Source organism: Mustela erminea, chromosome 3 (genome assembly GCF_009829155.1).
Source record: "Mustela erminea isolate mMusErm1 chromosome 3, mMusErm1.Pri, whole genome shotgun sequence".
NCBI classification, from domain to species: Eukaryota; Metazoa; Chordata; class Mammalia; order Carnivora; family Mustelidae; genus Mustela; species Mustela erminea.
Window position 1 is genome coordinate 124,784,462 of NC_045616.1, and position 13,776 is coordinate 124,798,237.

Below are 13,776 nucleotides of genomic sequence, written 5' to 3' on the forward strand. Positions count from 1 at the left end.
ACCCGATTCGGTATAAAACTATGATACTCCTTGGCAAAACAGAAAGTTTGGTCACCCTACCTCCCAATTTCCATGATTCCAAGCCGAACCTGTAAGAAATTCAGTTCCTTCCCTATCTTCATTTCTTCTGCCCTGTTCGCTAATTATGTTGTTCTACATCTAACAGCCCTTGTATCTGTGCCCCCTTTTCTGATTCGGCAACTATCTCAACTTCTGCTAGTCATTCTGAACCTTGGTTTCTCATTGGAAGCACCAAGACAATTTAGAAACTTCTGATACCTGGATTCCATCTTCAGAGATGATTTAAACGGTCTGGGTTTGGCCATGAAAAATTACAAGGTGATTAGCCTGTGCATTATCCCACCTGAACTACTACTGCGGACCTCAGTGACCTTCTCAGCTCCACAGTGTCCTCCTCTCATCCGTCCTTGACACTACAGCCAGAGTTATCTTGCAAAAATACAAAGCAGTTCATGTCATGGCCCTGGTTAAAACTCCCCTGTGGGGATTGGGTCTGCACTGCCTTCTGGTAAAGCTCAAACTCCTTCGTTTCATCCACCATGATCTATGGCAACACCACCCTTTGCTCATTTAAAAACTGCTTACTGAGCACCTACTTTAAGATATCTGGGAACCACCACAGAGAGAATAGAGATAGAACTAGGACAAGCATGGTGTATGCCACGCTGGTGAGCAGTGAGGAAGGAATGAAGAATACAACTTAATAAAAACTTATCTTTCTATACATAGTTATTTCTTTTCTTTTAGAACGTCTGTCCTGGAAGGAGCAATGTACCTCTTTCCCTGGCGTTATATTTAAAACATAGCACTGGAATAACGTTTGAAGAAAATAATAGCAGGAATAGAGCAGTTAAAAATAATTATTTGCATGAAAGTAGTTCTCCCTTGTCCCTCAAAGAGGGTGTTATCATCCACTGGAAAATTACCAGGTCAGCCTATATTTAGTCTAGCTCCTTGGGATATCTATAATTTTGTTAAGTTAACAAACATTAATGAAGTGTCTAAATGATAGAGTTCCATTTAAAATTCTACACAGTGCTGTCCTGTTTTCAGTGTCTTATTTTCGTGTGCCGTTTTGGCTCAAGCACTGTGGGGTGGTCAGCATCCTGGGTTCCAGAGCACTAAAGGCTGAGAGGCACCAAGCATAGGTTGAGAACCATTTCCAAATTTGCCCCATCATAAACATGTCAGGGGACAACAACCAATTACAGATTCAAGTTTTCCCCCAGCCTCCACCTGATTCAGAATCTGTATCAGAGGAACATGGAAATCTAAATATTTAAATAAAAGTCCCAGGTGATTCTTAAAAACAGACAAATTTAAAAAATAAGGGACTAGGCTCTGGATCCCTTTTCCTTCATTATCGATGTGACCCCCGTGGCTTTTAGTCAACCAGAATTGGGGTACAGTCAGAGGTCACTGAGGAGCCCTGACCTGGGTCTCTGCAATGCCGATGAATAAGGACAAAAGAAATCTATGTCAATAGATGGGATTGACAAGTAAGAGAGATAAAGAAATATGCTCAGTCTACCATCTTACTAGAAATGTTCCAGATGGGAATATTGTGTCCAAAAGCTTGTGTGCCTTAAATGACTTTTTATTCATTGTACTAAAAAGATTATTCTACAATTCCTTTCTTATCGTGAAAAAGCTTTTTATTTTGCTATAGGTGCCCTTTTTGAACAACATAGGCTCTTGCATACTAATTCACAGAGCAATGTGAAGTTTTCTAAGACTTGGCTTCAGTGAAGAAAAAAAATACTTGTAGAATTTTAGAAATAACCAAGTAGACCTTAGAATTGGAAAGTGATATTGATTCACTGATGAAGCTTTTTATTTTTTTAATTGTACGTTTTAGTTTCTTTATAAAAGGTAATGTCAGGATGTGTTTAATTAACGTATGTAGAAAACGTGTCCATGGGAATGTTCTCAAAGACACTTGTAATACATAAAATAATGGCTCTTATTTACTGATACAAGGCATTGTGTAAGTACCTGACATTTTATAGGGTGACCAACCATCCCCGTCTGCTCAGAACATCCCAATCTTAACATTCAGAGTTCTTTATCTGAAGGACTCCTCTGCCCTGGGCAAACCAGGTGTTGGTCACCTACATTTTCATCTCACTTGCTCTTCAAAACAACCCTATGTGATAGAGACTATAATTATCCCCATTTTACAAATGGGGAAACCGAGGTATAAGGGTGTTATGCAAACTGACCCTAATCACCAGACTAGAAAGTTGCAGAGTTGGTACTCAAACCACTGTTTTGCTCCATTTGTAGCAAAGTCTCTCAAAGTTTACTTTGCTAATTACTCTGTGTTTTGCCAGGAAACTACAACCCTTAGAGGTTCAGTTATTTCTTCCTTGTCCAGGAAATAAAGTTTATTTATGGACTTAGCAACAAAGTAGCCTATTTAGAATTTCCTGGCAAATTAAAAATCAGTTTCACAAGAAATTAATTGTATCACGTTCAACAGCAGCAGAGAATTAAAGCCACATCGAGTTCTCTAACACTATGAATGTTGCCTGGAAAACTGGGTTTGGGGAGACAAAACAAGAGCACGGGGAAATTCCACCCTCTGGAAGGGCAGTGTTTCAGGAGAATGGTATGTGCCTGACAGCTGCTTTGAGGAGCACAGCAACCCCAGGGTAGCATTTCACAGAGGAAAGTGATGGTGGCTGTCATCTAGTCAAGTCCACCGGGGAGGGGAAGAAAGGTGATATGCTTTCAGGCCTGCCATTCAGCCAAGACAGCTAGCTCATTTGGTTTTCCTCACTAATAAACTCTCTGAGCTTACGTGAACTTCTGGGCTGCAACTACAGTTCAAATTGAAAAATAATTTGCATTGCACTGAAATTTAGATTTTTGGAAAGTCATTTGTGCTTATTGCATTGTATAGAATCATAACGTCTTGAGACTGTTGATCCTGAAGTTTCTGATTTCTTTGGAATAACTAGAGATGGGATATGTTCATCAAATGAGTAAAACACTTGCTTTCTGCCAGTATCATAAGATCCTTTGTAGGTGCAGCTAGGACTTTATTTCCAGACACTATGATGATCGTTTACTAAATGTTACATTTATAGAATTTTTATTCTATTTCTTTCCTAATTATGAAATAATTTGTCTTCTGTATGTCCTCAGTGAAATATAAAGACTCTAAAATTCCAATTATATAGTCACTTCTGATATTTTTGATTACCCTTTCATTCTCCCTTCTTTGCATATAATAAATTATGGCATATCCACATTATGGAGTGCAACACTGCCATTAAAATCATGTCCTAAACAATACATGTTTACACGGAAATATGCCCACTGAAATTAAAAGTGGGAAATCTGTACAACTTTTGTAACTTGCCTTCCCTCCTTAATTTTACTAAGCATTTTTCCACTCCATTTAATATTTTTCTAGAAGATGGTATTTACTGGTAGTATAGGATTTTATAATACGGATAGACTTAATTTGCTTAACAAATGTCTTATATTTTCAATACTTCAAATTAAAGAATGCCTCACAAATTTTTGTGCAAAGTTTTTATTGTCTCATTAGAGTAGATTCTTTAATTCTTGCTCTTCCTCTTCAAAAATTACATCAAGAGGCTTAAAAACTACCAACAGAAAGATTGTGCTAAATTTATGCTACAGACCAGCACCCATTAGTTTAGTTTAGTTTAGTTTTGTTTTTTCCGTACTCAACAACACAGAAAATCATGCTTTTTGGTCTCAAACACAAACCAGACAAAATCCAAAAAGTTGCAATTTTTTTTTAATTCATAAAAGTTTCCTTTTGTTTTCCTGAGTTTTTTTGTTGTTGTTGTTGTTGTCTTCTTCTTTGTTTGTTTAAAAAGGGTCTTTCTCATGCCAAAAGAAGAATACATTTGTGGATACATCATTCAGAGTCCCAGAGGGAAACAAAAGGCATGCTTAGCTTGGATTTTTTAAAGATTTTTAAAAATGTATAATAAAGTATAAATAAAACAAATAAAATGATATACAGAGATGTGGGCAGAGCTGAGGAAATAACAAAAGTGCTGAGGCATTATGGTATTATGATTATTATGATTTCTGATAAGAAATACATATTTGATCCTCATCCCAGTTTCTGGCACAGATCTCCAAAGACCCTTGGAGTTTTCAAAATGTCAGCTGCTTCAGAGGTGCCTTTGTTATGTTAATGTGACTTTTGGAAAGCCCCTAAGTAACCTAAGGATGGGGGCTTGTTGCCAGGAGAGCCAACCGTCTGATTAGAGGTTTGGAACTTTCAGTCCCACCCAGGAACCTTTAAAGAGGGGAGAGCGGCTGGAGATTGAGTTCAGTCACCCATGCCCAGTGATTTAATGAAGCATGCCTCTGTAATGAAGCCTCATAAAAACCGAAAAGGATGTGGTTCAGAGAGTGTCTGGGTTGGTGAACACCTGGAGTCTTGGGGAGAGTGGTGCACCTGGAGAGGTCAAGGAAGCCCCACACCCTTTCCCCATATCTTGCCCTATGCATCTCTTCCATCTGGCTCTTCTGAGTTCTATCCTTTCATAATAAACTGCTCATCAAGTACATAGAATAGTTTCTCCAAGTTCTATGAGCCCCTGTAGCCAATGAACTGAACCCACAGAGGGGATCTTTGGAACCTCCAACCTGTAGCCCATTGGTCAGAAGTACAGGTGACAACCTGGGTTTCTGAAGTGGGAGGAGGGCAGTCTTGTAGGACTGAACCCTTGACCTTTGGGATCTGATGTTCTCTCTGGGTAGAGGGTGTTAGAATTGAGTTGAATTGTAGGACACTCAGTTGGTATCAGAGTTGCGTGGTGGTACTAGAAAAAATACCCTACACATTAAAATTGATGCAAATTGTAGGCACCCAGAGACCAGGAACAGTGGGAAGCCATTACCTCGCTGAGCCTGAAGGAATAAGGAAAGGGGAAATAGAACTACTTTCCCAGTGCGGGAGAGCCAGGGGGAGGGTTTGCCTCACCACCGCTGTATGTCAGAGCAGCCCCTGCCAGCACCTAGAACCAAACAAAGCCGCACGAGTCAGAGAAAACTACCCCCATACCTTTTTCATTCTATAAGCTGCTCTCCTGCCGGTGCCTACCATTGGATGAATCCAACCGGAAACCAGAGAGCAGGGCTGAGGTGAAATAATCGTTCATCCACAATTTTATAGTCTCCTAAATATTATCCAAGAAGGAAGCAGTGTAAAAACTGAGAATTTTCCACTTACAGACCCTTACAAAAATAATAAGGTGCCTTAGTAAGAGACAGAAACCCAGAAGGAAAACTGTGGAAAATAAGAAAAAAGAGGAGCACACAAATGCATAAAAAAAATTTTAGTTGTGAGATTTTAGCAATCAATAATTAAAGGTAAAACTAAAATTAACAATGGCAGCAAGATGGGGAGGAGGATTCAATGGGTAGTAAAGACACAAACGTTCTCCAAATGCGCAGGAGAATAGAAATGTTAAAGAATTTTAAGTGTCCACTTTTTTATTCTTTTATTAGTTTCCTTCAAACATGTATATTAACCTACACATTTTCTAACAATGTTTAAATTTTAACACATTAAAGATCAAGAGAAAAAACCAAGGAGGTAAGCTTAGAAAACTTGATCGTCCAAAGACAGAAAAGGGAAAAAAGCAAAGGGAAACCATGATAAATAAAGACACATAGTAAGAAACATATCCAAATATTTCATGCAATAAGTAATGGGGTTAAATTTATCTATTAAAAGTCAGATTATCAGAGTGTATTTTTTAAATCAAGCTACATGCAACTGCTTCTAAGAAACAAACTTAAGACAAAGCTATACTGAATATATAAGAAAAAAATGTGTCAAAGCATAAAACAAAAAACTGATATTATCGGACAAAATAACAATGCAAGAAGCATTACATGGAGATAGAGTCTACATAATAATACATAATAATATAAGACATAATTCAACTGAAATAAATTATAAATGTATAATCACATAACAACATAACCTGGAAATCTAAAAGGAAAAATATGGAAGAGAATTTTTTTTTTTAATTTTCAATTGTCCTTTCATACTGAAATTTGTTTTGTTTTTTTTTTTAAAGATTTTATTTATTTATTTGACAGAGAGATCGCAAGTAGGCAGAGAGGCAGGCAAAGAGAAAGGGGGAAGCAGGCTCCCTTCTGAGCAGGGAGCCGGATGCAGGGCTCGATCCCAGGACCCTGGGATCGCGACCTAAGCCAAAGACAGAGACTTTAACCCACTGAGCCACCCGGATACCCCAATACTGAAAGGTTTTTAAATGCCAATTTGAATATTTTTAGTTGCCATAAACAAAAAAACGGAAAAATATTTGAACTGACAAAATAACAAAATTAATTATATATATGCATATATATATATATATACATATACTGCAAAAGAAAGTGTACATGTAAATTATTTTCACATATACATGGAATATTTTATAAAAATAACTATATAGGGGTGCCTGGGTGGCTCAGTGGGTTAAGCCGCTGCCTTCGGTTCAGGTCATGATCTCAGGGTCCTGGGATCAAGCCCCACATCGGGCTCTCTGCTCAGCGGGTAGCCTGCTTCCCTTCCTCTCTCTCTGCCCGCCTCTCTGCCTACTTGTGATCTCTCACTGTCAAATAAATAAATAAAATATTTTAAAAAAAATAACTATATAACAGGTCATGAAGAAAATCTCAACAAATTACAAAGAATGGGATCATATAGCCCATTTTATTGTACTACGATAGATTTTCATTTTATTTGTCCCTGAAGTTAGTTAAGACATTAAGATACAGTATTTTATATTACATATATACATGCATGCTCTTGTGTGTTAAACAATGCTGAGGAAATGTAGAAGAAAACATTTACTTAGAATCATTTATTTTTCAGATTAAAAATACTGTCTCATATCTTGAGGAGGACATCTAATCAACTCAATTGTTAAGACAGAGAGTCATTTTTAAAATATAATATGTAAGTTTAATTAGCATACCAAACCAACATTTTTATTCTTTCCAACTAATTATTTGAGAATCTCTGAAGAGAGCAGTGGTGGCTAGTGAAAAAGAGATTTGTTAAGCTTGAGGAAATGATATGAGGTGTTTTTTTTCCCCCTGAGGTTGTATGCCATTTGTGTTTTTTAAAATCTTTTTTATATGTGCTAAGGACCACTGACAGCAATTTTCAGACAATCACAAGTGGGTGAGAAGTAAGGCAAGACCACATTCAGGATCCCAGTGCGGTTTGGACTGAAGGAGGTCAGTGGAACTAAAGTCTTCAACTGGAAAGACATTCAAGTTTGAAGCCGATGGCCAAGTAATAATACTTGAGGCACCTTTGTTGCAGAAAGGTGGTTTTATTAAAGCACGGGGACAGTACCCATAGGCAGAAAGAGCTATACTAGAGTTGTGAGGAGTGGCCCGTTACATACTTTCAAGCTGGGGGGGGTTAGGGATAATATAAATCTCAAGGGAATTTTGGAAGCAAGGTTTCCAGGACCTTGAGGGGGCTAGCTATTTTTGGGAAAAGTTCATTTATTACTGTCTAATAAAACCTTAGTCATGAAGCCCTTCAGATGTATATCGGTAGGTCATATGCTTGGGGAATGATTGCCGATGTGTATCTTGGGGAGTAGAGATAAAGGAAGTTTCCAAAGGAATTTTTATATGTCAAAGTAGACTTTGGGATTCTGGAGGGTCAGGCTAAGATTGCCTTTTGCCCTTAGCAAAGTATTAACATTGAGGCAGCTGAGTTCCTAGAGGAATGTCACTCTGCCTGTTTCAAGGACTTGTCAATGGGCTGTAAGTAGTAAGGAAATTTAATAATTTTTCTTCTGCCTTTGTTTCCCACATCATAATGACTTCTGGGCTTCCAGGATAAAAATTAGGCAACTTAAAACAAAAACAGGGACGCCTGGGTGGCTCAGCTGGTTAAACGTCAGCCTTAGCTCAGGTCATGATCCCAGGGTCCAGGGATCGAGTCCCACATCAGACTCCCTGCTCAGCCGAGAGTCTGCTTCTCCCTCTGCCTGCTGCTCTCTTTGCTTGTGCTCTCTTTCTCTCTGACAAATGAGTAAATAAAATACTTAAACAAAAACAAAAAGAAATCTTTGATCCACAATCTACAGGAAAAGAAAAATCCTGGAGAAGTTTAAGAGAACTGACTTTGCACTTAAGCCAATAAAAAATTAGATAAAAATATAAGATGATATTAGAATCCATAAAATTTGAAGGCAGTATGGAATACATATGCAGTAGATGCTGCAGGGCTATGTGATTTGCCCGGCTCCCCCCTCCCACAGCTCTGGATTTGGGCTTGTGGTGGATACAAACCCTGTGTGCCTTTCCATCTGCCTTCTTCTTCCTGAGGGTCTCCCCTGCCTTGCAGCCCAGGCTGCTGCCACCAGAGCTGCTGCCACCAGAGCTGCTGCCAAGTCTCCTAAGGTGGCTGGAAGCCACGTTGAAACCCTGAGCCTGTGTTTCTCACTCTGAGTGACCCCTAGCCATGCTGAGTCTCCTTTTGCTGTCAGCATGGATGAAACGTCACACTGTGGGGTATGACATCTGGTTTTCTGAGCAGCCATGAAGGGTTTGGGTGATACACCCCAGAAGTGCAGGACAGTCTGTTCCCTGTGAGCTAAACCTTGACTAAGGGGAAACAGGAAATAGTAGGGACCATGCAAGCAAGTTCCCTCTTTTTTTTTTTTTTCTTCCCTGTGGATTGCTTTAAGATTTTATTTCTTCCCAAAGATCTTCTGGAGAAGTTCCAGGTGCTAAGCCAACATCCTTGCCAAGAGCCTGCTTGAGTCTCTTCATAGCTCATCGTCCCGTGGTGGTCAGCATAGTAACACATCACCTCACTTTGCTTCCTGTTTTTTTCTCGCCTCTTTCCCCCTATTTCCTCACTTTTACCGTTCTGGGCTTGCACTTCCCAAATAAAATATCAGCACTTCAATCCATGTTTCAGGCTGTATTTTAAGTTTGTCCAAAAGAGCTGTAACAACAGTACTCACTTCACAGAAGTGCTGGATATTTTCCCCTCAGTCCACAGGAGTCACTCTCCACTTTTTTTCCACCCTGCGCCCTGCTCTGGGAGGCTGTGGAACCAAATCAACAGGGTGTCCACGCCCTCCAGCTACCACTTACTTCCCACCAGTGGGGCATCCTGGTAGGAGATTAGAAGGATAAATATTTATTTTCCTGACACCAGGGAGAGGTTATCTGGGGCTGTTTGTATCATCAAAAGAAAGTCACAGCTGGTGGTCTCCTCCATCTGACAATCTTGATTCCTGAGACCCTCTTCCTCCTCTCATCTCTTTGGACCCAGGGAACAGAACAGCTGCACACTGCTACGCTCAGGTTATACACTGTCCCCTACAGCTCTTCTTCACCCCGCCCACTCCTGTGAAATCGATCTCTTTACAAATAAATTATTCAAATTTGAATTATTCTAATTTTGACATTGCTGTTTCCTATTGGGACCAGTACTGAAAAGGAATGGTTAAATTATAATATGTTTTATATGGGTTGGAATAGTGCATAGCCATTACAAATCAACTTCTGTTTGGTATAAAAGCAAGAGATGCAGTTTAAACACATACACATACACACACACACACACACTTAAGAAGATAAGCAGTCAGAGTTCTGGAGGAAAACAGAATTCCATCACCTGAAAGGGGATCTAAGGAAGGGACCATTGAGGGGAAAGCAGACCAAGTAAGAGGAATCGATAGAGGATGATGAAGACCGGGGACAAGAAAGGGCAGAAAACACAATCGTGCCAACTGCTGATGGGGCAAAAGGAAGAACCAGCATTAGGATACCCAAGCCCAGTCCAAGCGGGAGTCCTGGAGAAATAGTCACTTCTCCAGAGGTGTAGTCAAGGAGAGACACAGGCCTGCCAGTACCTCATCCCAGCAGGTTGACAGAAGGAAATGCCCTGAACTTTGTCCTCTCCTGCCCACGAATCCTCTCTCCAGTCTCTGGCCTCCGGTCAGCACTTCCATTGTCTGAAGCCAGCTGCTGGAAACTAGAGTGATGGCAGCTCGTGGGGGTCAGCCTGCTTGGGCTCAGAATGGGACTGGCAAGGACGAGGGATGGGTTTGGGTTGGCACCACGTGAGGCTGGCAACAGACAGTAACCAGAATGATTGGGGCATCAAACTCCATGCAAATATAATCCTAACTTTGTGAAAAGTGATATATGTATTTATGCATAGGGGAAGACGGAACTAGAGATTTGAAGTAGCAACCTCATAGTAATAAGAGAATTTTTAAAAATTTGTTATAGCGTTTTATATATTTTCCAAATCAAAATGGTTATGTAATACTTTTAAATATACCTTAAGAAAAAATAATGCTAATTGGATGAGGTGGTTATTTTAGTGTTCTTTTTTAAAGGAGAAGTTTCTATTGGTTGCTCCTCATGGTAAGAATTTTACTTCTTGGGGCACCTGGTTGGCTTAGTCAGTTGAGCCTGTGCAGTTGAGCATCTCCCTTCTGCTCTGGTCATGATCTCAGGGTCCTGGGATCAGCCCCATGTCAGGCTCCTGGCTCAATGGGGAGTCTGCTGTCCCTCTGCCTCCCCACCCACTTCATGCGTGCTGCACTCTCTCTCTCGTTCTCTCTCTCTCAAATAGATAAATAAAATCTTTAAAAATAATAATAATAATTTTATTTCCTGAATTTTCCCAGAAGTAGGATCTTCTCTAGAGTAGGGATAAGGCCAAATGAGAGGGATGTTTTTATTGATTGGTTTACTCTCAAAGCACTACTTTGTTTCCCTACCAACCTGCCAATCATTGAGAGAGAATAATCTAAAGTGGGACAAATGGCATCCCAGGTCTAATTGTATTAGATGGAGTCCCAATAATTATGATCATCTTTGTAATGTAGCAAAGCTGGTCTGTGATATTTACTTTGTCAAACAAAATTTCTTATGCTGCACAAACCTCAGTGCATAAGCATTAACATTCAGCTTCAAAATCTTTCCAATTTAATTATATTGTAAACATCTCTCCAATTATGTTTGCTTTCAAAACACTTTTTAGAACTGTTTGGTGACTTTTTCTCTTCCTTCGTGTCTCTTACATTGTCACTCAAACAACAAAGCGCTGTGGAGTAGGACAGGGGTGTCGTCAGTGGCCTGCGTCCATCCTGGCTCTTTGCACACCCAGCCCCTTCTATTCCCAGCACTGTGCATAGGCTCGCTGGCCGCACACATGGGGTACAGGGTAAAAGTGGCCATTTCCTCCTGAGAAATATTTAGCATGTACAGAATGAGATAGCAAATCTTTGGAATGTCACAGACCAGCTGTTGATGGCAATATTCCTAAAGCAAATCCTTAACCTCCATCAGTGTCTCAGCACTTCTCAGCCCCTGTGCAAGCTCTGGCCTGGGAAACTCTACTACCTGCCAGGCTATTTAAAGCTAAGGATTATGCAGAGACAGCAGATGCAGTATATTTTGCCGTCTTCTAAAATCTAAAATTCTAAGTAGCATCAAAGATTGTAGAGTAAAACTCTTTGAATTCAGTAATTATACTTTCTAACGTGGTTTCCTAAACTTAATACAAACTTATAAGAATATGAGTCAACATATAAGTTTGTAACATTGCATAAATATCCACAGAACATATGTTGTTGTTAAAAATACATCAATCCAGCATTCAGTTTGACTTTTTAAAAATGAGGTACATATTTAGAACTTTTTCTTTTTAAATAAAATTTACATCTGAAAATTCCAGCATTACATTTAAGGCAGTAACAGCTGTAATGAATCATAAATACATTTCAGGCCCAATTCCTAAGTGCTATATTTCAACTTTCAGACTCTATATTTACAGATTCCACTTCAATTAAAATTCATTGAAAAGCTTGTCAAAAAAAAGAAGAAAGAAAAGCTTGTCAAGTGAAGGGAATCACAACTTTTTTTTAGCAATATAAATTTCCATAAAATGGATAAGAAATTTATATGGCTCTTTTGCCATCAAGTATTACAAATGCAGTTTCTGGGACATTTCTTGGAGTAATGAAGAAATAATTCTGAATCTTCACTAGAATCCACATTGTCTCTTAAACTGTCAATGTTTCAGGTGATAGATTAGCATCCCTTTGATCTATAGAAACATTTAACAATTTTCCTCTCTGAGTAAGAATAACAAACACAACCTCAACATACCAGGAACTATGTTTCTATTTTCAATCTTATAAAAATCATTTCAAATATGGTTGATACAAACAACCCCTTGGTACCATTGGCTGAACTATAATGTTCCTCCTGCCGTATGAACAGGAACTGATAAGATTTCACTGAGTCCCAGCTGGCTCCTTTACTTCCACCACCAGAATTCCATCGTGACAGAGGACGGCCGACAAATCTTTGGTTTCGATGCCATCTGGCAGTTTATACTGTCGGGTGAAACTTCTTGAGATAAAACCATGCTCATCCATTCTGGTTCCGTGCTGAGCCTTGATCAGCAGCCAGCCTTCGAAGGTCTGAATGATGATATCTTCGGGGAGGAACTGGACCACGTCCAGCAGGATCTGGAAGCGGGATTTGCCTTCTTGGGCCGGCATCTTGGCCTCTGAGTCCACCGGAGGAAGCTGGGCCTCCCTGGCTTTTCTCAGGTCCACAGTAGTTGGCCCCGGCAGTGCATACAAAGCGTGGTCCAGCCTGCAGTCTTCCAAGCCTCGAGCTTCAAACTCCTCCTGGTAGCGCACTGGCGTCTCAATGAGGTGCCTCAGGATGATTTTTGCCATGGTTGGAGGCAAAACCGGTATTGAACAGCTTCCCTTCAGTCTGTGTTCGGTCAGAGGCGAGCCCTTCCAGTTGCCTACTGACTAGGTTACCAGTTGTAACCCTGCGCAGACGCAACTACTTCATTAGGCCTGAATCATACCACCACACACCCACTCTTGTCTTTTCACACACGCTGACAATGAACAGCTATTTATAGGGCATGGTTCGAAGTTGCATTTAGCACACAGCCCGCTCAAGCTGCCCAGGCAAGGATAGTCCTTACATTCTCAGTTATCCTTGGCAAGTGTGTCTGCTTTGCTTGCCTCAAGAGAAAAAGAGACTCAGAATCAGAAACCGCATTTAAAAAAAAAATCTCTGAGTGTGTGTCTGTCCTTGAGCTATAGTGATCTAAGGGACTGTGGCTTCTTAGAACAGTCCAAAGATGTGCACTCATCTTATAATATGAGCTAAGACTGCATTTGTCCTTGTCCCCAAGTGCAAAGCTGGGAGGGATGAATGTAGCTATAATTGACTAGGAGTTAAGACACACACACAGATACTCAAATCTCCGACATGTGACCAACTCTCACCCCTCTGTTCTATGCATTTTCTTTTCTTTCATCTTTTCATCATTTGTCCTTAAGGGACATCTGAGCCAAGTCTTCTGGGCTTATTATATCTGATTTATCAAAAATGAGATCACATGACTAAGTTAGATAATGATGTCAAACCTCAGATGGGAGTGGGCAGGGGCATAGAGTGGAGAACTTAGCAATGGAAATAGAGCCACAGGGAGAGTAAAATGTTAAAGCATTGAACTATTTGATAGTAAAGCCCAGAAAACTAAGGATTAATCTAGTTGTAGCTCTGCTATTAAAAGGCAAATAAATGACATGCAGTTTCTTAATTATCATACCCTTTATATTCAACTTACATTAAGAAACAAATGAGGCAACTCTATCCATTGTTGAAGGATTTCCAAAACATGCTTAATAAAAAGAAAAATCCAGAACAGCA

At 39.9% G+C, this 13,776-nt stretch overlaps 1 protein-coding gene and 1 long non-coding RNA gene across 9 annotated transcripts in view; one reads left to right on the forward strand and one right to left on the reverse strand.

Moving 5' to 3' along the window:
* LOC116586893 overlaps window positions 1–13,776 on the forward strand; it is a 131,627-nt gene that overhangs the window by 27,096 nt on the left and 90,755 nt on the right. The gene's annotated exons all lie outside the window — the stretch shown is intronic.
* HSPB3 (heat shock protein family B (small) member 3) lies at window positions 10,678–13,103 on the reverse strand. Its single transcript, XM_032337411.1, has one exon. The coding sequence runs from the start codon at window positions 12,777–12,779 to the stop codon at window positions 12,327–12,329; it is 453 nt and encodes a 150-aa protein (XP_032193302.1). The 5' UTR covers window positions 12,780–13,103; the 3' UTR covers window positions 10,678–12,326.

Coding starts and splice junctions, on each gene's coding strand:
- HSPB3 (XM_032337411.1), bottom strand. CDS start 12,779: ATGGCAAAAATCATCCTGAGGCACCTCATTGAGACGCCAGTGCGCTAC.